This window comes from Microcaecilia unicolor, chromosome 9 (genome assembly GCF_901765095.1).
Source record: "Microcaecilia unicolor chromosome 9, aMicUni1.1, whole genome shotgun sequence".
In the NCBI taxonomy this organism is placed as follows: Eukaryota; Metazoa; Chordata; class Amphibia; order Gymnophiona; family Siphonopidae; genus Microcaecilia; species Microcaecilia unicolor.
In genome coordinates, this window is record NC_044039.1 from 173399690 (window position 1) to 173427300 (window position 27611).

Here is a 27611-nt window from a genome sequence, read left to right on the forward strand (position 1 = left end):
GGCCTATTAATAAGCTGCCATAATGAGGCAATGTGCGTTAAAGAATAAATTCAGTCTTGAACACATTAAATCTGGAATTCTGGGCAGGAGCAATGCCCAATCACTCATGCCTTGTCAGAATTATCATTCTCAATGACAGGACACAAGGCATTGGGAAACACTCCCTCCCAGAACGAAGTACAGCAAGACTGAATTTATTCTTTAACGCACATTGCCTCATTATGGCAGCTTATTAATAGGCCCAATGATTATTTATTTTGTTGACTAATTGAAATTAATTAGATTCTGAACATAAGTGTATTAGGGTATGATAAAATTGGCAACTGGCAAAATTATCCTCTCGTCTATTGCAGTACATGTTCTCAGTTCTGAGATTTGCTTGGTACTTGTGACTGTCATCTGAGTTAGCATAGCTTTTTTAATGTTCTTATTGCTCATCAGGTAATCAGAAAGGAGCCAGGTCTTTATGATGGGGGAATTCTAAACAAAAAAAATTATAAATAATGCAGAATTTTAAAATAATGAGCACAGAATTTTCAAAACTTTTGTGCGGAATTAAAAACATTTTTTTGTGCAGCGGTCCCCCAGGAGTATCTTATGTTCTGCTAGTAGAGTTAGATCACATGACATACAGATATACAGGTAGAAAAATTAGTTTATAAATTAATACATTCATCCATGTACGTAACACAAGACTAGTGTGAAAGTGTTGATGTGTTCCACAGCACAAACATGAAATCATTGCCAGGTCAAGGAGGATTTTTTGTGTGTGTGGGTGGGGGGGAGGGGGAATTGGAATACATTATAGGTTACTTATAAGAAAGCATGGCTGGGAAGAGGAAGAAATCTGGGTTGTTTTTTTTTTTTTTACTTTTATAGTTTTTAAAATATATTGCATTCCTTGATAAAATGCTGAGTTCTTGATTTGATAGAATTCCTTGATAAAAAAAACGCTTAGCTCTGTGATATTTTATGATATTACAGTTTTTACTGTTGGCATCTGATATATATTGGCAAATTGAGGAAGTTTTGTTCACCTTTCTGTTCCCATTGGGTGACTGCTATGAGTGTTTTTCTGCTTTTGTGAATGTCAGTATTTGCACTCGACTTCTTCTTTGAAATGTGTGCACTATCTTATAGCATTGTGACTGCATTGGCTGATTTAAACTGATGCTAATTCAAGCAAACTGTGAAAAGCTGTATAGAATTATAACTTGGCTGTCAGTCATAGGCTTGACTGCAAACTCTAAATGTCGTGAATGTTAATGGAGCTGAGAGGCAGCAGGCTGTGACCATAAATCTAGGGAAGCAGCAAACACTGATAGCAGCCCACGAGTTAAATATGAAATATTGTAAATCAAAATGTGTGTTTCAATTTCTTATATCTGGGGGATAAGAGGTATTTCCAGTGGAACTATCTTTTTTGTTTTACAGACATATAAACTTCTGGCACATATTTTTCTGATACTGATGAGGATCTGTATTAAAGCAATTACAATTACATTTTTGTTACTGATATCCACAGAAGCATCAGATGCTGCTAGTTGAATCCAAGCCTGTACCCACCAGATCTATACAAGTGGGAATGGAAGCAGAAATTCTTCAGCAATCAGGTAAATAGGAGTTTTAAGCAGATCAAGAACTGAACTGTGAAAAATGGAAGGGAACAGCAGAGATCAACTAGGTTGTTTGGCAAATACAACAAGAATTAATTTGGGAAGAACAGATGGATTTTCTCTGCCTTCATAAATCTGTTTTTATTTTACGTAGTAACATAGGGGCCCTTTTACTAAGCTGCGTTGGGCATTAATATGCACGTAACACAGCTTAAAATGGAGTACCTCAGGATGCGCTCAGGTGTTCTGCGGTAGCTGCTAAATGTGCACACGCTAACCACATTTTAAAAAAATACTTTTTTTTTTTTTGAGGGGGTATATTGGAGGCAAAGAGCATTTATTCCTGCGCTAAACAGTTATAAACCCTTACCGCCTTCAAAATGGGTAGTGGTAAGTGCTCACGTGATATATATTTTTTAAACGGCTGTGTGCTAATGGCATCAAAAACCCCTTGCAGAATACTGGATGTAAATCAAAATATAGAACTGCATGTAACTTTCCACATGTGTTGAAAGAATACCTTACTCGATAATCAACAATTTTTTTGTTTAAGGAGGAAAAGGTCTCAAAAAAACCCAGATGCCAAGACACATTGATAAGTCATAGGGCACACTGTAGGCTGAGCTCACCATAGACCTAAAAAACCTCCTGTTGTACTCTGATTATGGTAACATTATAGGCATAACAAAAGTGATGTGACTTAACTTATATTGTCAAACGTCTCTTCAAATGACTCCCGACGGGGACCCGTTTCGCTCCACCAGCTTTTTCAAGGGAGGAATCAAGATGTTTTTATCAGTCTCGTTTCGTGTTCCTACTGTAGGAATGTGTCTTGGGATGTGTGCTAATGACAACATAGTGCATGGCCATTAATACAAAAAGTAGAAAATCTGACATTTTAGGGTTGTGGTAAAAATGACCTTAGTGTATGGGAAAACCCTGCATAAGGGTGCAGTAAGGCTACTTTTTACCGCAGCTTAGTAAAAGGACCCATAATAAATAACAGCAGATAAAAACCACTGTGACCCATCTAGGTTGCTCTGTAAGGGCCTCTTTTATCAAGTCGTGCTAGTGGCTCCTGGTTCTGTATTGCCGACAAAGCTCATTCACTTTGAATGGGCTCCATCAGCATTGCCATGTGGGAACCACTAGCGTTGCTTGATAAGAGGACTTAAAGTGCCTAGAGTTGTACCTTTTTGCTCTGTGCAGAACATGCAAGTTTACCCCTTCTCTGCCTTTAGGTTTGCATCTGCTGCAGGTTATATATTTCCATGTCTTCTTGAAATGTGAAAGTCATTTAAATTTTTCTTTGATTCCATCCTCTTTCTACATAAAGATCCTCTGTGTTTATCTCCTACTTTTTTGAATTCCATTACTCTTTTTGCTCCAACCAGTTCCACTGGGAGTGTGTTCCAGGCATCCGCCACCCATCCCTCAAAAAAGTTTTCCTAGTATTTTTCTTAAGTTTAACTCATTGCAGCTTCATTTCATGTTCTCTAGTTTGTTTTCACCTGAAAATATCTTAAATTTGGGTCCCTAAATTCAGGCCGGCAATTCATGTACCTAGATTTAGGCTGATAAGTTAGATACTTAATACTTTTTCCCCTGCCCTATCTCTACCCTATTAGTAACCTGTGGCTACTGATATAAAGCTCCTCCATTTATGTGCTGAGCTCCAGTCAGTTTTTAAAGGAACTAATTTTGGTGCCTAGCTTTGAAAAAGATTTGTTTGTTCATTAGTATCTCTCAAGTATTTACATGTCTGTATTATATCTTCCTTCCATTCTTTCCTCAAGGGTACACATACTCAGGTCTTCAGGTTACTTATACATCTTCCGGTGCAGACTTCATGCCAGTTTGCTTAATTTCCTCTGAACAGCTTCAAGTCGTTTTATGTCCTTAGAGAGAGACGGCCTCTAAAACTGAACACAGTACTCCAAGTGGGGCCTCAACCAATGACTTGTAGCCTAGCATCCTTCTTGCTTTGGCTACTCTCTTGTCACACTGTTGTGCCACCTGTTTTTACTTTAACATTTTTATTGAGTTAAATACAAATATGACCAGGGTACATTAGACCTCATATACTTACAACTCAGATAGTGTCCCCCACACTGAACCCATCTGTACCATAACAAACAACCCTCAGGTGGAAAAAAAATATTTAACCCAACCCAGTACCAGGTCAAGTGTGCCCTCAGTCATTGATTCATGGCTGTGTTCCCCTATCTCATCCAACAGTTCTTTTGTAATATTGCTATCTACTAACCCCTCCCTTTCTTTCCCTACCTTAGCCCAAAATCAACCTGCCACCTCCCCCCACTGCTCTTCAATATTGGTTTTATTTTGCAGTTCAGCTGTCCTGGCCAGCAGGTAAAAGGATGTGATAATACCTTTGTAAAAATTTCTGCTGAGATTTCATTTGGAGTACTGTGCATAGTTTTGGAGACAGCACCTTCAAAAAGGATAGAGTCTGTCCAGGGAATGGTTACCAAAACGGCTGATAGTCTTCGTCATAAAGCATATGGGGACATACTTAAAGATGTTAGTTTGTATACTGATGTACATTTCCCGGGTTCACTCCACTCGCTGTACAACGATTCTCTGTATTGCAGCTAACATCACCCAGGGAGGCACTGTCCTGAAGAAGGAACTCCTGCCCCCCCCCCCCCCCCCCCCCCCAGGTGGCAAGCCCTCCTTTTCATCCTAGGCTGCTATCCATCCAGAAGCTTCCTTGGCACCCAGTAAAAGACCATGCTGTCCCAAATTCAAAGTGTCACTTCTTTGTTCAGCTTGATTTAAAAGTATAAACTTCCTTCTTTTCCATCAGAAGGGAAAATACACATTCCTCTTAGAAGATTTCTTGGTTCCCTCTAAACAATTAAAAGCATTTAAGCAGTAAACACAACCAAACATTCCTCAAGTGTGGTTCTAACATTGTAGACATGGCTGGCGTAACCTGGTAAGCAAGGTAAGCATGGCAGAGGGGTGCCGACCTCAGGAGGGTGCCACAAGCCATGCTTACCGCCACTGACGATTAACAGTTCCAGCCGCAGCCCCCACTCCCCACCTGCCCGCTCTCAGCTCGTGACAGCCCCTTTTTTGTTCCTGCCGTCTTGCGTTTAAATCTGTTTTATTTTACCTCAAAGTCAAAGCGGCAGCAGTGAAAGAAGCAGGCGCACCTCAAGCCTTCCCTTCCTTCTCAGTGTCCTGCACTCGTTACCCCAAAGTCAAAGGTGCAGCAGTGAAAGAAGACAAAGCCATAGTGGAGAGATTAAATGAATTCTTTGCTTCGGTCTTCACCGAGGAAGATTTGGGAGAGATATCGGTGCCAGAAATGGTATTCGAAGCTGACGAGTTGGAGAAACTGAATGAATTCTCTAAAACTCCTGGAGGATGTAATGGGGCAATTCTACAAATTGAAGAGTAGCAAATATCCTGTACCGGAAGGTATTCATCCCAGTGTACTGATAGAACTGAAAAATGAACTTGCGGAGCCATTGTTAGTAATATGTAATTTATCCTTAAAATTGAGCGTGGTACCGGAAGATTGGAGGGTGGCCAATGTAACGCCGATTTTTTAAAAAGGTTCCAGAGGAAATCCGGGAAATTATAGACCAGTGAGTCTGACGTTGGTGCCGGGCAAAATGGTAGAGACTATTATTAAGAACAAAATTACAGAGCATATTCAAAAGCATGGATTAATGAGACAAAGCCAACATGGATTTACTGAAGGGAAATCTTGCCTCACCAATCTACTACATTTCTTTGAAGGGGTGAACAAACATGTGGATAAAGGGGAGCCGGCTGATATTGTGTATCTAGATTTTCAGAAGGCGTTTGACAAAGTACCTCATGAAAGACTCCAGAGGAAATTGTAGAGTCATGGGATAGGAGATAGTGTACTATTATGGATTAAAAATTGGTTAAAAGATAGAAAACAGAGAGTAGGGTTAAACAATCAGTATTCTCAATGGAGAAGGGTAGGTAGTGGGGTTCCCCAGGGGTCTGTGCAGGGACCGCTGCTTTTTAACATATTTATAAATGACTAGTGAGATAATTAAATTTGCTGACGAGAAAGTTATTCAAAGTCGTTAAATCGCGGGAGGATTGTGAAAAATTACAAGAGGACCTTATGAGACTGGGAGACTGGGAGTCTAAATAGCAGATGACGTTTAATGTGAGCAAGTGCAAAGTGATGCATGTTCTAAAGAGGAAAAGGACTTAGAGATATGTCATGCAAGGTTCCACGTTAGGAGTCACTGACCAAGAAAGGGATCTAGGTGTCATCATTGATGATACGTTGAAACCCTCTGCTTAGTGTGCTGCTGAGGCTAAGAAAGCAAATAGACTGTTAGGTATTATTAGGAAAGGAATGGAAAACAAAAATGAGGACGTTATAATGCCTTTGTGTCACTCCATGGTGCGACTGCACCTCGAATATTGTGTTCAATTCTGGTCGCCGCATCTCAAAAAGGATATAGTGGAATTAGAAAAGGTGAAGAGAAGGGCGACGAAAATGATAAAGGGGATGGGACGACTTCCCTATGAGGAAAGGCTAAAGCGGCTGGGGCTGTTCAGCTTGGAGAAAAGACGGTTGAGGGGAGATATGATAGAGGTCTATAAAATAATGAGTGGAATTGAACGGGTAGATGTGAAGCGTCTGTTTACGCTTTCCAAAAATACTAGGACTAGGGGGCATGCGATGAAGCTACAATGTAGTAAATTATTTAAAATGAATCAGAGAAACATTTTCTTCACTCAACATGTAATTAAGCTCTGGAATTCGTTGCCAGAGAGTATGGTAAAGGTGGTTAGCTTAGCGAAGTTTAAAAAAAGGTTAGGATGGCTTCCTAAAGGAAAAGTCCATAGACCGTTATTAAATTGGACTTGGGGAGAATCCATTATTTCTGGGGATAAGGAGTCTAAAATGTTTTGTACTTTTTGGGATCTTGCCATGTATTTGTGACCTGGATTGGCCACTGTTGGAAACAGGATGCTGGGCTTGATGGACCTTTGGTCTTTCCCAGTATGGCAATACTTATGTAAGCAGGCTCACCTTGAGCATTCCCTTCCCTCTCAGTGTCCCGCCTTCCTCTGATGTAATTTCCTGTTTCTGCGAGGGCAGGACACTGAGAGGGAAGGGAATGCTCGAGGTGAACCTGCTTCTTTCACTGCTGCCACTTTGACTTTGAGGTAAAACAGATTTAAACGCAGGGCGGCAGGAACAAAAAGGGGGCAGTTGCCGGAGAAGAGGGCAGGCAGGTGGGGGGCTGGGTTTGGAACTGGAACTAGCTGCAGCTGAGAAGGGGGCTAAGGCTGGAATTTGGGGACTGAAAATGGTGGCAGGTAGGGGCTAGACCAGGTGGGGGGCGGATTTATCCGCAGCCCACTGGGCCACTGGGGACATCGGTGGAATGCTGGGGGGGGGGGGGGTCGGGGGAACAGGTGGTCCGCAGGACCTCCAGCCCCCTATTGCTGGGGGGAGAGGGAGGGTCGGGGTTATTGCTGGAGCTGCTGCATTGGGGGGAATGGGGTCAACTAGCATGCAAATGCATGCTGGACAGGGCTCACCATTTTCCCCAGTGGTCTGCAAACTCTAATGCCAGCTCCGAGCTGGCGTAGGGTTTGCTGCGACCAATGAGCCAATCTTTGGCGCGCTGGTCGCTGATCATTGGGGATAAATAGGTTTAGCATGCATTTGCATGCTACTTGCGTTGAGCCCTGTTTTGCATGTATTTGCATGCTATTTGCGTTCAGAGCCTGCAAGCGCGTTTTCACATGCTCGGGGGCTTTGATCATGGGGTGGTATCAAATTAAGGTGCTAGTATGGCGCTACAGCCTCTAGCACCTGCATTTGCTTCTGATCATTGGCCCATTAGTTCCCAACTTTCTTCAGACTACACCTTCCTTGGAGATCCTTGGGGGGCCTTCAGCGGGGTCGGGCCCTGTTGTGCTGCATACTCCTGCTCCAGAGTCCGGAACTTCCTAAACGCCCATGTCAGAAGGAGGCTCTGGAGGATTTTGGGTCTGAAGATGGCTGCAGGGATCTGGAGGAAGAGGGTCTGCTGGACTTTGTTGGAGACCTACCCCCTACGTTTTCCATTGGGAACAGCTGGCGGAGCTTATTTCTCAGGTGATCTTAGTGCTCAGATTTGAGGAGGACCCCTTGGTGGGGCACACTGTCCAGAAAGTGGATTCTCTGGTCAGGGGTGTTCAGCAGCCTCCTAAGACCTTCCCCATGAATCGAGACTTCTGTGAGATGGTGCATGCTTAGTGGTCCTTTCCATATACCCCTTGTAAGATGACCCGGGCTATTCTAAAACTTTATCCCTGGTAGCGCTTTAGAAATGTTAAATAGTAGTAGTAGTATCCGGTACCGGCTGATGACCAGGAGACGTTTAGGGCTCGGAAGGTGGATGCCCTGGTTCCTGCGCTAACCAAGAACACCATGATTCCTGTGGATGGGGTGCTGCTCTGCAGGAACCCCAGGATAGGAAGATGGAGTCGTTATTGAAGAAGACCTTTGACCTCTCTGCCTTGGCTTTTCAGGCAGCCATTTGTGGCGGCTTGGTGCTGCCTGCTATATGCCTTCCCTCCTTGGCCACTGGTGGGTCTGGTGCTCGAGTGGATAGAGAGGCATTCTGGTCTGGTAGTCTTGGTGGCGCCAGATTAGCCGTGCTGGCTGTGGTACTTGGATTTTGTCCATCTGACGACAAGCCCTCCACTCTTTCTCAGGGGTCTGAGCAGTCTTATGGTTTAGGATCCGATCATGCCGGATCCGTCTCCGTTCTCGCTTACAGCTTGGCTCTTGAATGGATTCGATTGCAAAAGAGAGGATATTTTGCAGGTGTGATTTCTACTATATTGCAGTTCTGTCGGAGGTCAACTTCTATGTGCAGTATTGGTGGAGTTTTGAGGAGTGTTGACAGGTCAGGGGTATATCGCCTCTTTGAATGACAGTGCTGGAGATCCTTGATTTTCTCCGGACAAAGGATTGGCTCTGTCCCAGTGGCGTAGCCAGACAGCCAGTTTTGGGTGGGCCTGAGCCCAAAGTGGGTGGGCACAAAATTTTCTCTGCTCCGCCCTACCTCCACCTCAAAATATAAATACTTTAGCTAATGAGGATCCTCAAGCTCAGTCAGCTGAAGACTTTCTCTGAAGGTGGCCAGAACTCTCTTTTACCAAGCTTGGCAGGCAGCAGCAATGACCCTAAGCCACTGATGCCAGCACCCCACACATGCTTAGCTGTCGATGGCTCAAGGATGCTGTTGCCAGAGCTTGGTAGAAGGGAGTTCTGGCCGCCTTTGTAGGAGGTCCTTAGCTGGGGATGCCTGGGAATCCTCACCAGCTATACAGCAAGGGTTAGAACTGTTGTAAGACCTACTTGGCCCAGGTCAGAAAATAAAGGAGGGCTCCCCTCCCCGATTCCCTCTCCTCTTTGCCTCCCTTCCAATTTTCCACCTGCCATTACTATCACACCAACAGAACCTCACCAAACACAGAACAAGGGATCACAAATTAGAAATAAAAATATTTAGATAAAAATTGAAAAGGAACCCCAAGAAGTTAAACATAGCATTACTGCAACACTGGAGACACAAAACATGCATTTCCTTTTCTACAGAACACAATACAAAGACATTTCCTATGCACATTTCCAAAAGCTAACATATTCCATTTAAAACATTTGAAATAAAATGCTTTGTTTCTACCTTTGTTGTCTGGACATTTTATTTTTCCATCTTGCTGGTTCCAATTTCTCTTTTCTGCTTTCCTCTCTGCCGTCTGCTAATTCTTCTTCAAGCGGCTGTAGTCCATTTGTCTTTTCTCCTCTCTCCTGTCTGTTCCCTCAATATTCCTGCCTCTGACATGTTGGTCATTCCTTTGTAGCTCTTTTCTGCCTCTCTCTCACCCTTCTTTGTCTCCTTTTTACTTTTCAACTACCTATCAAATTTCCATCTTCTTCTTTCACCCACTAGCTCTCCCATTCCCCATCTTACTCCTCCCCATCCCTACTTTCTCTTTTATCTTTAATCTACTCCCCATTACCATATTTCTACCCTCTCTAATCACTATCTCTCATTCATTTCCTTGCCACCCCCTCCTCCCCCTCTTGCCCTCTCCCACAGGGTTCCACCATTCCCATCATCTTCTTCCTCCACCCTTCTAACCAGCATCTGATCCCCTCCCCACCCCACCATGGTAGCCTTATATTTTCCTGCCCCTTCTCTCTTCATTCCTGTTAAATAGTAATAGTAGTAGTCCTCTCCCCCATGGCCAAGCATTTCCCCCCTCACCACCTACTGTGTATCTCTCATCCACCCCCATGTCTATCTCCCCCTCTCATTCCCACTGTCCAACGTCTCTCTCCCCTTCCCATACAGCATATCTACCTTCCTCCCCTCTACCAGCATGTCTAACATTTCTCCCTTCCCTCCACCCCTATGCCCACCATTTTGCCCTCCTCTCCACCCCTATGTTTAACATTTCTCCCCCTCTCACCACCTATCCCCTCTCTATGCAGCATGTCTACCTCTCCTCCACCTCATATGCAGCCAAGACTTCTCCCTTCCTGACCCCTTCACCCCTTTACTGGATCTCTCCCTTCTTCCCCATGCAGCTTCTCCCCCACCCACCATGCCTCATCATTCCATCTTCCCTCCTCCCTGTGCAGCATCTTTCCTTCCATCTTCTTCCCTCCCCCCCCCCCCCGTGCAGCTGCTGTCCCCGTCTTCCCTCCCCAATTCCAACATCTTTTCCCCATCATCCCTTGCCCCGTTGCGTGCCACAACTTTCACCCCCATCTTCCCTCACCCTCGCAGGCCCGCCCAGCAGCGATTCCGATCGCAGGCAGCTCCTTCGACTCGCACACGCTGCCTGCCGGCTGCCGCTCAAATCTCCTTGCAGCTACTAGCAGCGCTAACCCGGAAGCTCAGAGGAGAGGCTTCCGGGTTAGCGCTGCTAGTAGCTGCAAGGAGATTTGAGCGGCAGCCCAGCCGGCAGGCAGCGTATGCGAGCCGAAGGAGCTGCCTGTGATCGAAATCGCTGCTGGGCGGGCCTGCCAGGGTGAGGGTGAGGGAAGATGGGGATGAAAGTTGTGGCACGCCACGGGGGAATGGTATCGCTGTGCTGCTGGGCGGGCCCAGGCCCACCCGGGCCCACCCGTGGCTACGCCCCTGCTCTGTCCTACTTGAAAGTTCAAGTGGCCACTTTGGCATGTTTTCGAGGCCTGATTCGAGGCAGGTAATAAAAATATTACCTGCCTCTATGACAGCCTCAGATGTTAGTCAGGCCTATTACAGCAGCATGCAGGTTCCTGGATTAATATAGTGATTGGTGCAGTGCACTATGGAGTGGGGTACTCAGGTCCCTATCTCGCTCTACCTGGCACACTTGTGGTGGAAACTGTGACCCCTCCCCAGTCATCAGAACCCTACTGTACCCACATATAGGTGTCCCCTTCCCTCATAAGGGCTATTGTGGTGGTTTATAGTGGGGGACGTTTTGGAGGACTCGGGACAAGATAAGGGAGCAAAGGTGAGGTGTGCACCTGGGAGTATTTTCATGAAGTGCACAGAAGTGCCCTCTAGAGTGCCCTATTGCTCTCCTGGGATGTTTGGGGGACCAGTCTACTAAAAATGCTGCCTCCTCCTACATTACTACTACTACTACTTAACATTTCTAGAGCGCTACTAGGGTTACGCAGCGCTGTACAAATGAATAACTAAGGACGGTCCCTGCTCAGAAGAGCTTACAATCTAAAGGACGAAATGTCAAGTTGGGGTAGCCTAGATTTCCTGAGTAGAGGTGTTGTGATTAGGTGCTGAAAGCGACATTGAAGAGGTGGTTGACATTTCAATGGCATGAATCTCTACATTTTGCACTTACTAGTTTTTTTGTGGGTTTTTTTTTTAATGGACCAAAAAACAAAACATCCTAAGCACAAAACCTTGTTCAAAACAATATTTTTGACCAAAAAAAATAGATGTTTTTCTTTTTTTTTAAATTACCTTCTTTCCTATTCGAATTTTGGACATTTTGTGCAAAACGTCCAAAGTCAGACTTGGGCGTCATATCGAAAATGCCCCTCCAAGTACACCAAATTTGGAGCAGCATACCATCGTGCCCACAGCCTTGCCAGCATTTGGGGAATGAATCAGTATAAATACTATGCAATCTCTGGGGCATTATATACCATTGATATCTTGTATCCATTTTTCATAATTCTTGTACAAAATGACAATTTACTAATGCTTTTCTAAATATCCTTCCACAGCCTTTCTGGCAGCATATATACAACTCATGTCCTTCTCTCATAGGGAATAGGGAGTGGATAGCATTTTGGTATGCTTTCCTACCAAGAACAGTCCTTCAGCTGAAATGCTGAGTTGCCTTGAGGCTAATTTTATCTCCCTTTGATCCAGAAAATGAAATGTTTTATCTGCAGAAAGTGTTCTTGAAGCTTTACAAAGCCCCACAACCTCCCATTGTTAACTAGCTGTTCCTAGGTCACTATACCCTCCCATCTCCTAAATGTAGTACTTTAGAATCTGAGCCATATGCTGCAAAATGTCAGATTGGCACGGTGGGGGGGAGGGAGAGAATACATCTGTTGTAGCCTAGGAGCTTAAGAACATAAGCATTACCATACTGGGACAGACTGAAGGTCCATCAAACCCAGTATCCTGTTTTCCATCAGTGGCCAATCAAGGTCACAAGCACCTGGCAAGATCCCAAAACAGTAAAAGAGATTTTATGCTGCTTATCCTAGAAATAAACAGTGGATTTTCTCAAGTCCATATTAATAATGACTTATGGACTTTTCGTTTAGGAAATTATCCAAATGTTTTTTAAAACCTGCTAAGCTAACTGATTTTACCACATTCTCTGGCAGTGAATTTTAGAGTTTAATTACATGTTGAATAAAGAAATATTTTCTCTGGTTTGTTTTAAATTTGCTACTTAGTAGCTTCATTGTGTGCCCCTTAGTCCTAGTATTTTTGGGAAGAGTAAACAAGCAATTCACGTCTACCTGTTTCACTCCACTCAGTGTCTTAGACTTCTAACATTTCTCCCCTCAACCATCTCTTCTCCAAGCTGAAGATCCGAGCCGCTTTAGCCTTTCCTCATAGGGAAGTCGTCCCATCCTTGTTATCATTTTCATTGCCCTTCTCTGTATCTTTTCTAATTCCATTATATCTTTTTTGAGATGCAGTGACCAGAATTATGCACATCTTGGCTAATGAGTCCCATGTCTAGAAGGTGAGTTTAATGTAGGATGGTTAAAGGTTGTTCGCCAACCCTCTATCATGCAGTAACTTGGAAGAAAATCCAGGGGTACTCTGTCTATCACAGTTGCCTTAGGGTTACCTATTCTCACTACCCCCATACCACTTCATTATTGCTCTCAATGACAAGCTTTAACATACTAATCTGGATTTGGGACACCCAAACCCACATCCTGTTTTGTAGCATAAAGGGTCCTGTTGGCTACCCAAGAAGGCCCACCCTTCCAAATGAACCTATATTAATGCTTTTCTATTGAGTAAAATGAGCAAAGCCCTAAATATATACATGCCAGTCTAGGGAGTATATTCATTCTAATAGTTTTGTGTTCACTCAATCCAACAGATATTACGCTTGTTCCATTCTTCCAAATCTTGGTTATGCCACATAATAAATTTGGTAATTCACCTCATATAGGTTTCCCTTTCTTGCTGCCGGCTATATTCTCATACTTTAAGTTCTTGCTTGTCCAGTGAAATGAAAACTGCTTTATCAAAGCCACTTTCTTCTCACATATAGCTATGTTAACTGTTTCACTTTTGGAACAATTTACTTTAAACCCTGTAAGCATGAGATCATCAACAAATGAGCTAATCTTATACTTCTCCCCTCCTTCCACTCTGTATCCCACGAACATCCAGGGCTCCATAACAGGGCAAAAGGCAGTGACGAAAGGGATCAACCTTGCTTTGTGCCCTTTTCTAATCTGACAAATGAAGAAAGTCTACATTCACTTTCACTGCTACAGTATGTAATGCCCATATCCAAGATAGAAATGTATCCCCAAGTCCTCTGTTCCTCAAGACTTCTATTGAGAACTTCTACCACACCTACTTGAATGCTTTTTCAGCATCTAGGCTCAACAAGAATGTAGGCACTTTAGTCGTCTTTCCTAGCCAATTAAGTCTCAAATTTTCCAGATGTTATCAGGTCCCTCTTGCCCCTTATTAAAATGTGCCTGCTGTGATTTGACAAGCTTAGGCATGAGTGTGGCTGTTGTAACGGCTGAAATACCAGCTAAGGTTTTTACTCGATGTTGACAAGGAAACTAGATGATATGAACTACATAGGGTTGTATCCTTGCCTTCAGAATGATGGAGATGCCCTTTTGTGTCAGACAGCAGCAACTTTCTACTTTCTCTGAACATGTTAAATTTCTGCAAGGGCAAACCCAGCTTATCCTTGCAAGTTTTATAGAACCCAGCAGATACCCAGTAGATACTACCGTCCCCTTATGTTGGTGCACCTTAGCTCCATATAATCAAGTTCTTGCTTCTTCCTCAGTGTATATGCAAACAGTTTATCCTCCTTAACCTTTTTTTCAGAGTATTGCTGTTTAAACTGCTTTCACTTATACATTAGGTCTTCTTTGTAGATCCTGCAGTCACCTCCCTTCAAACTGCCAAGTCTTCATCTTAAATCTATTTCTGTACACTATATTCTGAGCCAATAAGAGACATTATAATGACTTCACTTATAGGTGGATCAGGGGTGGTTTTCTTTCTTATAGATGGGAGGCTAGAAAGAAGAGAACAGAAATCTCAAAGGACACCCTTCAATAAGGTTGGAGAGTATGATAGAGAACAGGATGGAAATTGGGATTTTAGGAATCTTGAGGAAATGCTGTATCATCACACAGGAACACAAGGTGTCAGTTTTCAAAGGGCCTAACTTTGGGTGCTAAATATCAAAATAAGTTCCTTTGAAAATGATGGAGCTGAGCACCTAAATGTAGGGGCTTATTTTCACTAGCCAAGGGTTGCTAATAGGATAAAGTTAGAGCAGGGAAAAAAAAAGTTGGGCATAAATATTCAACTGCTGTCTTTATGCCCAGATTTTCAATGCTGGGCTACATTTGGGCACCAACAATAAAGGTTGAGGCATGTGCAGACAGCTGGCGCTTAACTGGATAAGTGCAAATATTAAGCCCTCAACTGGTTAAGTTAACATAGCAAAAGATATTTATATGGTGCTGTTTGGCCAGTTAACCGGTTAAGGGTTGAATATTGGCACATAAGTTCCATCTCTGCCCTGGACTGCCCACAGAATAGGTGGTTTCCATTTTCGCAGGTAGAGAGGATATTCAGTAGCACTATGTGGGTAAGTGCCACTGAATATCCCTGATAGGCAGCTGAGTGCCATTTAATCAGTTAGGAGCCTCTCCTCCTGGCTAATAGTTTTGAATATTGGCCTCTCAGTATGTAGGAATTTAACTTAGTAGTCTAAATCTAGGCACATGAATAGCAGGCTTGAATTTAGGGACTCAAATTTAAGATATTTTCCTAAATGTCTCTGAAAATCCAGCTAAACTTAGAATCCTAAAATTTATGTAACTATATTTCATTATATCTTCCCCCCCCCCCCCTTGAAAATCAACACCAAAGTGAAATATAGCGTTTTCTCTCTATGTGGTGATTACAACTGCAGTGGCAGAGAGGTGGCTGCTGGAGTCTGTCAATAGCATAAACTGTAGTTATTCCCAATCTGGGTAAGGTTCACTTTTTACCGGAATTTTACTGCCCTGTTTCACAGTTAAACTTTGAAGCAAAGCCAATTGGTTAGCCCAGGTTCTGCCAATGTTAGGAGCATATCTACAGGTGGGCTTTATCGGGGAGAAGCAAGTGGCCAAAAATGTCTGGAGGATTCTGGCCTCTTTAGAGAAGGTTAACCAAGGTAATACACCATCCCTTTTAATTAGTTTTGATGCTGAAAAAGCATTTAACAGGGTGTCTTGGAGTTCTCACATTAGAGCCATTGATTCAACAGGTCCAGACTAGACTGGACATTTACGGGGCGATTATGAGGCCGGAGGTTTTCAAAATAGTGACTTTTGCTGAGGATGTATTAGTAAATATTTATGCACCTTGAAAGTTATAGAAAGCTTTAATGAATATAGGGACTTTTCAGGCTTTAAATTAAATCATAAAAAGTTGGAATCTTTACCCTCAGAAGTTGAGCTGAGGAGGGGATGGCGGAGAGAATTTCCATTGTGTTTGGCTGAGTGTTCTTTTATGTATTTAGGGGTACATTACGCTAAAATCTGCAGATTGAACATACCTAGATTGGTTCAAAAAACTAGAACTCAAATGCGGGTTTGGCAACACCTTCCTCCAGTGGTGTGCTGGTAGATGTTGAACAACAGGCTCTCTCCCCGGTCCACCTCTGCGCCCCCCCTGTCCGCCTCTGCGCCCCCCCCCCCAAATTGCAGAGCTGGCTATAGCCGGGGAGAGAGCCTGGGGGAGGGGGGCAATCTAATTCATGTTTAATGTGGGATAAAATGCCATAAGTAAATAAAAATAAACTTTTAATGTTGAGCACCTGATTCTCAAAGTGGATATATTCCAAACACTATAATGAAAATAAAATGATTTTTTCTACCTTTGTTGTCTGGTGACTTTGTTTTTCTGATCATGCTGGCCCAGTATCCGATTCCTCTTAACTCCATTTCCAGGGCTTCCTTTCCATTTATTTCTTTCCTTTCCTCCTTTCTTCTTCATTTCTGGTCCTCAGCTTCTGCCTATTTTCTTCATCCATTTGCAGTTTTTCTCCTCTTCCTTTTCCCTCTTCTCATCTCCTTCCTCACTCTTCCCTCCCCTCCATCCATGTCCAGCATTTCTTCTCTCTCCCTTCCCTCTCCTCCATCCATGTCCAGCAACCCTCCTCTCCCCTCCATCCACCAATGTCCAGCGACCCTCCTCTCCCGCCCTCCACCCATGTCCAGCAACCCTCCTCTCCCCCTGCCATCCACCCATGTCCAGCGACCCTCCTCTCCCCCCTGTCCTCCATCCACCCATGTCCAGCAACCCTCCTCTCCCCTGCCTAGTGACCCTCCTCTCCCCCCTGCCCTCCATCCACCCATGTCCAGCAACCCTCCTCTCCCCCTGCCATCCATCCATTTCCAGCAACCCTCCTCTCCCCCCGCCCTGCATCCACCCATGTCCAGCGACCCTCCTCTCCCCTGCCCTCCATCCACCCACCCATGTCCAACAACCCTCCTCTCCCCCTGCCATACCTTCCATCCACCCATGTCCAGCAACCCTCGTCTCCCCCCTGCCCTTCTCCCCTCCATCTGCCTTCTTCCAGCCCTCCCCGCTCCCCCAGTCGTCCATCATCCGTCTGCAGCTCTGCTCCCCTAGCCCTGGTTTCCTTCCTGCGCCGCCGCCCTGCCTTTAAAAATTTTATTTTCCCTTGAGGCGCGCCAGCGTTGAAGCGAAGGCAGCAGCAGGCTCAGCTCGGTTCCAGCCTTCGTTCCGTTCCTTCGCATCATCATGGCTCCGCCCTCGCCTGACGTATTTCCTGTTTGCGCGAAGGAACGGAACGAAGGCTGGAACCGAGCCTGCTGCTGCCTTCGCTGCAACGCTGGCGCACCTCAAGGGAAAATAAAATTTTTAAAGGCAAGGCTGCGACGCAAGAAGGAAACCAGGGCTATTGGGGACTCGCAGAGCTGCAGACGGATGATGGTGAGCGGGGGAGCAGAGGCGAGCCGGCTCGCACTGGCCAACACCCGGCTCGCAAGATGCCAGTAAATTTAACAACCGGCTCTTGTGAGCCAGTGCAAGCCGGCTCCAGCACACCACTGCCTTCCTCTTTCACTATTGGGGAAAATTGCATTGATACGTATGACCATTTTTCGCATTTCTTTGTTGTGAGGTCTTTACTGCTATCTTTTGATTTTGAGAAGGGAGTTAGGGAAATTCTGTTGGAATAGAAGGACACCTAAATTGAAATTTGAGTTACTTTTGGGAGACTGGAGAATGGGGGAATTGGGGTTACTTGATTTTTAAATTGTACAATTGGGCTTGTTTGTTGAGATATCTTGCAGATTGTATTAATGATACATAGTTCTACACTCCTTGACAGTTGGAAAGAGATTTTTTCATTATTTACCTCTAAATGAAACACATAGGTGCAGTTTGTGCAAATATGTTTGAAGATATAGGCACATCTAGGTACATATAAGTTCTCTTGGGCACATTAACTTTTTATTATAGAGTTTATCCACTACATTGCACTCCATTTAAGTGCACGTCGGATAAGCGCATGCTCTGTTTAACTGCATGCCGTACTTCGGTCCCATTTTTGGCGCCATCAATTTCTATGGGGACAAACTTCGGTTTAGCACACCACTGATAAGTGCAAGATTCGCTTATATGCATGGTTTAAGACCGCTCCTATGCAGGAATGACTCTGCATAAGCACATGCACGGAATATGGAAGCCGATTGGCACGTGACAAAGGGGCGATAAATTTGAAATCTGATTGGTTAACTGCCACAGGCAGAATAAGCGAAAGAAAGTTGTTAGAGTGTACACTGGAGTTGTCATCGTCATCACGCAACTATAAGACTTTAACAATGGCCGAACAAATAGAAGTTCTTAAAAAAATTAGAAAACAAACAAAATCAAGCATCTGTTGCTAAAGAATATGGTGTCAATCCCAGTCAAATTTCACGTATCTTGAAGCAGAAAAATCAGCTTCTGGAAGACTGACAAAACAATACAAATCCACATAGGAAACGAGGAGAGGAACAACATAAAATTCAAGAAACAGCATGGTGAAAAACAAGACGCTGATGACTTTGGTGCTGAAAATTGGGTTGTTTCAGTTCTTCCTACCATCTTGAACGAGTTTGCACCTCGTGACATTTTCAGTGCTAACAAAAACGGTCTCTACTGACGAGCGATTCCTGATGGAACACTTGCATTCAAACAAGCCGAAAGTACAGGAAGTAAAACGTCGAAGGACCGACTGACGATCCTCCTTTGCTTCAATATGGATGGGAGTGAGAAGTTGGAACCCCTCGTCATTGCAAAGAACAAACAGCCCCGTTGCTTCAAGAATGTTAAGCGACTTCCTGTGTCATACGAGGCTAACACAAATTCATGGATGACTGGGGAAATTTGGAAGCAGTGGCTAAAGAAGTTAGACACTAGAATGTGGGCACAAAAGCATCAGATTTTGTTGCTTTGTGATATTTGTGCTGCACACAGTGATGATGTCAGGCTGTCTAACATCAAGGTGGTCTTCCTGCCACCAAACACTACCTCTCTGATCCAACCTATGGATCAGGGTATAATAGCCAATTTCAAAAAACGTTATCGGGCTCTTGTGCTATGTCGTCTGATGAGTGTTATGGATGACCAGACTGGTAAGGATAAACGTGCTGTTGAACTGGCTTGTAATCTATCACTGTTGGATTTCCTACATATGCAGAAAGAAGTCTGGAATCATGTTACACAGGCAACCATTGTGAACTGCTACAAGCGGGCAAGCTTTGTTAAGGATGTGGAGAAGGACGAAATAGATGCAGCTGTTGCAACGTGTCAGATGAATAGGCTATTGACATCCCAGCCGGTGTTACTGAAGAGGAGTTTCATCACTACGTATGTTGATTACGATCTACAAACAGCTGACGACAGCACTGATGTCGAGATATGCGCCTAGACGCAGGCAACGGCTGATGATGAAATGAGCAGCGAGGCACATGCTGACAAAATTCAACAACCTCCTGTCACTTTTGCAAGAGCGCTGTAGAGTCTCAACACCGTGTGGGCCTATCTGCAGGCCACTGGATGTCAGTGCTATGATAGTTTTTACCGTCTGGCAGACGTAGTCAATGGAACTCACAGACACAATAGTGTACAGAGGACTATGACTGATTACTTAAAGTAAGCCTAACGTCAGTTAACGGAGACTGTATAACGTCAGTTAATGGAGACTGTATAACGCCAGTTAACGGAGACTGTATACAGTACGTATAATCAGTACTGTACATATGTTTATCAGATGTCAAGCTTCTTTGGGTCACAACGGTTAAGTGCATGCTCCGGTTAACTGCATGTATTTCTTTGGTCCCAGACCCTTGCACTTAAGTGGATTGCACTGTACTTATACGGTCAATATTAAGGTTTTGTTTTTTTATGACATGAGGGATGTTCTTCATCTGTCATTGAATCCGAGAGTTTTGAGTTTCATGAGATCGGTTTGTTTTGGCAAGGTAACTTTGGAGCATTCCTACCCACTTACTAGGTTCCCCCCCCCCCCCCCTCTTTTTTTAAGCAAACCGCCCTCGGTTGTAATAACATTTTTTTGTGCACACATGAAACTTTTTGAAAATACAGAAGGAATAACTAGTTCGTCCTTTGAAGATTCCAGGAATGCCATCAAGTTTAAACTGTCTTGAGAGATGGGAGATAAAACATCCTGCCCACCCTCACCAGCCTTCTTCTTAAATGGTGGTAGATGTAAATGTTCCAGCATAAATTTCCTGAACATATCTTGAGGAGAAACACCAAGTTTCTTGGGGAAATTAATCAGGTGCAAATTCTTTCATCTGACTGTATTCTCCAAGTTTCCGTATTTAATTAATAAGGCAGAATTATCTTTCACAAAAGCAGTAGACAAAATATCAGTTTTCTTGACGACTTCCTCTGTCTGCTGGATACGAGTCTCACAAACAGTTTTTGCCACTGAAGTCTCCAGCTTTAAACCTTGAGAACCACTTTGCGCTAGTTGTTTAGATAGGCCTTGTCTTAATGAGACTATTAAAGTCCATAAATCATCCAAAGTTAACGAAGATGATCTTACCAGATTAAATTCAAAAACTGGTGTTGCTTGGCCAGTCACTGCAATATTGCCTACCGAGCCAAGAGAGGTCGCTCCTGCTAAATTTCCCAGGTCAGAGAGTCGCTCCCAAGACACCTCCAAAAGATGCGGCATTGAAACGCTCACTGGGGCAGCTACCGAAGCAGCATCCCCTTACAGCAGGATCACTACTACTACTACTTATCATTTCTATAGCGCTACTGGACGTACGCAGCGCTTTACACTAGAACATGGAGAGACAATCCCTGCTCGATAGAGCTTAAAATCTAATTAGGACAGACAGGACATATCAGGGATAAGGGACAGTTGGAGGGAGGATGAAAAGGTGAGGGTTTTGAAAAGGTGAGTAGGGGTTAGGAGTTGAAAGCAGCATCGAAAAGGTGGGTTTTTAGCTTAGATTTGAAGACGGCCAGGGATGAGGCTTGACGTACTGGCTCAGGAAGTCTATTCCAGGATCAAAGGAACAGGAAGTGATATCTTTCCCCAGCGCCTTCCCGTTTGAAGATGCTCCTTCCCTCTCAACTGCCTGGTTGACAGGAGGATTTCTGTCTTCAGGGGTCAGCGAAGTGCTGTGGTCAGGAGGAAGCTGAACAGGCACATCGCCCTCCACTATCCTCAGCGACCCATCCCCAGATGGTAAAGTTGTTATCAAAAAGGTATCCATTGTTGCTGAATTTGGAGGGGGGGGGGGGGTAAATGGGTCTCCGACAAAGTAGAGCAGGGTTTCCCCTTCCATTTGATGCGTTTTGGCATGAGGAGCTTAATGTGACTGCATCCTCACATTAGGGAGCCATCTTAGATCAGTAGTTTTGAGATTTTGTAACACTTATTTGATATCTCTTCGGGGAAGCACCACTTCTTTTATGACGCATAAGATACAAATTGATTGTGTTCCATATTTCAATGGCTCTGATTCTGGCACGGTGTTCATTCTGTTTCCCGTGCTGCCTTATATCAGTAATCTTTGCTTTTTAGCACTTACATTTTTTTCACTTTCTCATAAAGCACCGAATGTCCCTGCATGTAATTTGTTCTTGCAAGGAATATGAGTTTATGCCTAAATAGGTGCACCATTAGGTGCTTCAGCAAGTTGCAGTGTTTTCTGTCTGATACACATGGAGTTGCGAGTCAGATCCTTAACATTAAGACAAATTGTGTTTTTTACATCTACATATACATACATTCACACACACACAAATATATATATATATGTATATATATATATATTTGTGTGTGTGTGAATGTATGTATATGTAGATGTAAAAAACACAATTTGTCTTAATGTGTAGATATATATATATGTATATATATATATATATATATATATATATGTATATATATATATATGTATATACACATACACACACAAGGGGGGGTATTTTTTTTACCTGCTCCCATTCTTGCTTACTCCGATTCCGAACTGCTCCTGAGTCCTGCCACATGACTCCCAGCAGGACCTTGGAGCTGCGGCTGCCCAAGAGCCGCTGAAACTTGAGGAAGCCCACAAGCAGTGAAAACTTGGCTGGCCCTCCGCCCGACTCGCAGTTCTGCTTCCAATTACAGAGCATCACTCACCTCTCAGCCCCGTCTCCCAGAGCCCAGATATCGTCAGCTTCATGGTTGCATCGAGCCAGTCTGGCAGGTGCTGAACACTGAAGAGTGTCCCCGGAGGAATGCAGGCACTTAGTGGCCAGGACACAACTTGGACCTCCTTTCCAGTCTACCAGAGTGCCCTGTCCAGGTGCAAAAAAAAAAAAAGTTATACTTTATGCTAGAGCTGGACGTCGGGGATGGGGGGTGGGGAGGGTAGAGAAATCAGATTTGATGCTAGGCTATGATGGTGGAGGAGTAGAAGGACAAGAGAGATGCTGAGCTTTATATGAGGGGGTGGGGGGTATGCAAGGGCAGGGGAGATGCTTGGCTTTATATCAGAGGGTGGGGGGGGGTATGGAAGAGCAGGAGAATTACTGGGCTTTATATGAGGGGTGGGGGTTATTGAAGGGCAGGGGAGATTCTGAGCTTTATGTGGGGGGGGGGGGGGGGGTAGGTGTGGATGGGCTCTGCAGTGCCCCGGTTTAAAAAATTTTAGTTTTATATTTTATGCCTATATGTGATGGGATGCATTGAATTATGTATCCATAATGGCAACAGTAGCATAAAGTAATTTGTGGTCACTTAGTGGCCCTTTTACAAATGTGGAGGAGTGGCCTAGTGGTTAGGGTGGTGGACTTTAGTCCTGGGGAACTGAGGAACTGAGTTCGATTCCCGGCACAGGCAGCTCCTTGTGACTCTGGGCAAGTCACTTAACCCTCCATTGCCTGCCGCATTGAGCCTGCCATGAGTGGGAAAAAGCACGGGGTACAAATGTAACAAAAAAAAATGTGCATTAGGCACTACATGCATGCCAAAACGAGACTAGCGCCAGGCAGCCGCACCCTCCAGCGGTAATTTCAGACAGATTGGGTGCGCTCCCATGCTGCCTGGATGATTTATTTATTTCCACCCACGTGTGTCATTTCCGGCGTTAATTGGCACTTGGCGCCAGCTGACCAGTCACAGCTCGTGTAGTACGTGAGCCCTTACCACTAGATCATGGGTGGCGTTAAGGGCTCAGGCCGGTTTTGGGCACGCGCTGGTTTCAATTTTACTGCAGGCCATTAAAAAAAAAAAAGCTCTTTTTTGCAGATGCAGTAAGAACTGGTCCGACGCGCATCCAATACACGTGCCTAGACTACCCAGGCTACTTTTTACTGCGGCTTATTTTGTACCCCTTATTTTGTAATTGGTGAGGCTCTATCTGTGTTCTGTGTATATATATGACTGAGGTGCAGTATTCTGCTGATATGTATTTTCTGTGTAGAAAATCCTATTTGTTATGTTTTCCCAATAAAAGATGTTGGTATTCTTGGGACTGCTGTAATATTTTCAGTGATGCCTTTTTATATGCTCCATGGCTGGTAAAATGGGTGGGGCTACTGTAGATGTGGGGCTACTGTAGGGGCGAAGCCAAATATAGTGACCCTGCCCCTAAGGTTGCCCTGTATTGCTGTGGAATTCCGCGGGTAACGAAGATGCAGCCTTTTGTATATTGGAGACAATCCTTGACACAGCAATTTGTGCGAAACATGAGTTCATGTTGGCATAAGAAGTCTCCTCCAATCTAATATGGGGAAATCTTTTTCATCCATTTGGATACAGAAAGTGAAAGTGCCTTGGTGCTTTGTAGCTTTTACTACATGAGACGTGGGGTAAGGAATAATATATTGTAGAGGAATATATTCGAGTTATTCCCCAAGTTTTCCACGTCATCACTGTGACCCCTGACGCAGGTGCTAGTCACCGAAACACGGCCCGTGTCGGGTCTTTTTGTCAAGGCTCATTCATTAAAGAACTGTGTTCCATTTTTAAAGGCCCGTGGTGCTGTTTTTTTTTTGTTTGGACTTTAGTTTGTACTTCGTTCCCTCTCTTTTGTTATATCCAACTTACTATATGGTGTCATTTTTTACTTATTCTTTGGTAAACATTGATAATATGCACACTGTATTATCAGCAGGTCTTACGTTTTATTTTTCATCTCTTATTACATTGTGCACTTTCTTTAATGGTGTATTAATCTACATTACTTTTAGACACTATCTTATTTTCTTTTTATTGACAGATATGTTACTCCTTTTATTTTATTTTCATTTTTATTTTTCATAAGGAAATAGCCTTTGTGATTTTTATTATAAGTAATGGTACCTTAGTTTAGGGGTATTGTGTATATTTCTATTCCCCTCTAGATCTACATATATATATTTTTCTCTCTACACTAGATGATATTTTTAATTGGTATTTGAAGTATCTGAATATGTTCATTGATCTGTTATGCATATTTTCTCATTTTTTATTTTATGTTTTTAGTGTATGTGACCCCCTGAAGCAGGCTGCTTTCTGCCGAAACATAGCCCCATGTTGGGTCCAGTTTTGTGAGGTGCTTTGTTAATAAACATTTAAACAATTTTTTCGGTTCTGGAAATCTTTTGGTCCACTCGTACTTCTTTGCACTTTGTTGCAAAACTTTAAGTAACCTTTCAGCTGAAACTGGGCAGAAAAAAAGGATTTTGAGCCTGTTTTGGAGCCATAACCAAAATTTGATCAGCCTCTGGCTACCTTTGACAACTTAGATTTCCCTGTGCTAACCAGCCCAAAGTGAAAGGGACAGTTAGCATAGGGAATTCCCCGCTCCCTCCAACCTCAAAACAGACTTTCGGGGCTCACAAAGACCCCAGCTCTGCAATCTTTCTGTCAGAGTGTCAGCAGCATCATTTTGATTTTGACACCACAGACTTCTTCATGTTGAAGGTTTTGAAGACTTGGAGGGTGGGGCTGAGGAAGATTGTCAGCCAAAAACCTTTGAGTGACCACAGAGGCAACTAACTGAGTTGATGAGAGTAAAGCGTTTTGGGCTCAGAGGTCCAAATTAATGTGACTGCCAAAGCCTGCTAAACATAACTGCGTTTTCTATGACATGGTTACCTAGTTTATTTTAAGAGGTTACATTAAACATCTCAAGTATTCAAACTAATGAAGTAATTTAAATATATGTTATATAAAATCAGGTCATTTGCATATACATTAGTGTTAATGCTGGGGAAGTAGTGGTAATAACATTCATGCAAATAGCACACTTAGGGGTCTATTTACTAAGCCATACTAGCGGCTTCCCCGTGGTATTGCCGACACAGCCCATTCAAAGTGAATGGGGTGTGTTGGCATTAGCGCACAGCCAACCTCACTAATGGCTTAGTAAACCCCAGTGTTAATGTCCTGTGTACAATGGTATTAACTAATATACATATTAACATAGGCCTCTAAATGACAATTAATGCTTTGTTCGTGGATCAACCCATATTTTCTAATGAAAACTGTGTTCTTTCTGCAATGTTTCAGTATATTTACTGTAATTTGCCATTAGGAAATGTGAGTCATGGTAAATACTCTTTGTGAAATATTTTTGCCTATTTTATTATAATTCAAAGCTTTGATTTAAATTAGAGCTTCATTTCAATCAAAACTTTTAATCACGCATGATTTAAAGGCAGGTGCGTAGCCAGCAATTCATTTAGGGGGGAGGCACAGTGGTGGAAAGTCAAAATATTTGTCCAGCTAACTTAGGGGCCCTTTTACTGAGCCGCGTAAGCACCTACGTGCTCTCAGTGCGCATCAATTCTGTGTTACCACCTGGCTACCAAGTGGCCTGTGCGGTAATTTTGATTTTTTATTCGCGCCCATTACATGCGCTGGAAAATATTCTTATTTTCTGGCGTGTGGGTGATAATCAGTATTTTTCATGCGTAGACCATTAACGCCTGGTTACTGTGTGAGACCTTACCGCTAGGTCAGTAGTTGGTGGTAAGGTCTCAGAACCAAAATGGATGCACGGCAATTTTCATTTTGCCGCATGTCCATTTTTGTCAAAAATTTTAAAAAGGCATTTTTTACAGGTGCGCTGAAAAATGATGCTGCGTGCACCCAAAACACGCTTCTGCAGTACTGCAGGCCATTTTTCAATGCGCCTTAGTAAAAGGGCCCCTTAAGGATGTCTGCCCTTTCTTTTCACTTCCGCAGACAATGTTCTAGACAGTGCCTAACTGCTGCATTTAGGTGCCACATTTACATCTGCCACAGAGCAAGCAAAAGTGGAGGTGCCTTAAATTAAGGCATCAAATTGCATTATAGAATTTTAGCGTTGATTGGCATTAGACTGCCCTTTCTTTTCACTTGACACTTTGTTTCTTTTCAAGAAATATCTTGTAATGAAATGTATTCCCTGGCTGTAGATGGGTTTGCTGCAGGAGAGGAGTTGCTTGTTCCCTCTGTGGGCTTGGAGGGGCCTGGGTATACCAGGGCAGAGCACAGAAGAGGGAGGATGATGGCTGCATTCAGAATGCTGCTGTTGGTTTGCTGTACTGCGCTTCTAAATCTCAACTAGCGAGGAAGTTTGTGTCATCAATAAATGGGGAACACCGTCAAATCAAATTTGTGTAATCTGTCATGTGGCCTGATTTTCTGTGGAATTTGGGAATTTGGAAATTTTGATTATCTTGATATTCAGACAATTTATCCAGTTAACTGAAAGAGGTAACCAGGTAAATCTTTTCAAAATTATTTATTTATTTAGATTTTGCTTGCACCTTTTCAGTAGTAGCTCAAGGTGAGTTACATTCAGTTATACTGGGTATTTCCCTGTCTCTAGAGGGCTCACAGTCTAAGTTTGTTCCTTAGGCATGGAGGGTTAAGTGACTTGCCCAAGATCACAAGGAGCAGCAGTGGGATTTGAACCGGCTACCTCTGTATATCAAGAGCAGTGCTCTGACCACTAGGCCACTCCTCCACATCCTGGGCAACTGAATGGACAATTTTAATGGCTGACCAAAAGTTATCCAGATAACTACAGGAGAGGCAAAAGGGTAGTCTGGAGTTGTGCCAGATAGTCAGCCATTATCACAGAAGTGTTCCACTAGCATATTAGCTGAATCTTGGTATGTCTGTTGATTTTCCACAAGGGGGCAGTAGTTAGTTTTGTTGCTTTTTTGTATTTTCTATTAATGTTGGTATATGGCAGATTTGTTTTATCTTCTTAGGCTTACTAGTGATGTTTAATAACTCAGTGCAAAATTGGACAGACAGGAAAATAAGCCAGATCTTGTTCTAGTGACTGTTGCCAGGGTAAGGGGGTTAAATTACTGTTGAATCTTCACACCTCCTAACATAGTAATTACTGGCCCAAGAAACAGTCTCTGAAATGGGTAATTAAGAGGCAGCATTAAAAATGTTCTTTTTGTTAAATCAGTCTATAATGAGTGCCCATTACTGACAGCAGAAGAACCAGTACATTTTTTTCAAGGTGGAATCCGTATTTGTTATGACATGTTGGTATATGTTGCTGGAACAGTGGCTATATTGGCACAGCGGAGAAGAAATTATAGCCCTACAATGAATTTTCCTTTGAGCATTGATAAGAGTGAGCCAGGGACAAAGGGTTATAAAATATAAAAAGCCATATGAAAATAATTTACCAACTGTGCCTTTCAGATGAAAAACCTATAGTTAGCTATATTT

The 27611-nt window shown here is 43.4% G+C and overlaps 1 protein-coding gene across 1 annotated transcript in view; it reads left to right on the forward strand.

Moving 5' to 3' along the window:
- KIAA0586 (KIAA0586 ortholog) overlaps window positions 1–27611 on the forward strand; it is a 311131-nt gene that overhangs the window by 187860 nt on the left and 95660 nt on the right. The window contains exon 29 of the mRNA XM_030214301.1: window positions 1526–1613. Coding sequence (XP_030070161.1) covers window positions 1526–1613 — 88 coding nt within the window. The remainder of the gene's footprint in view (window positions 1–1525; window positions 1614–27611) is intronic.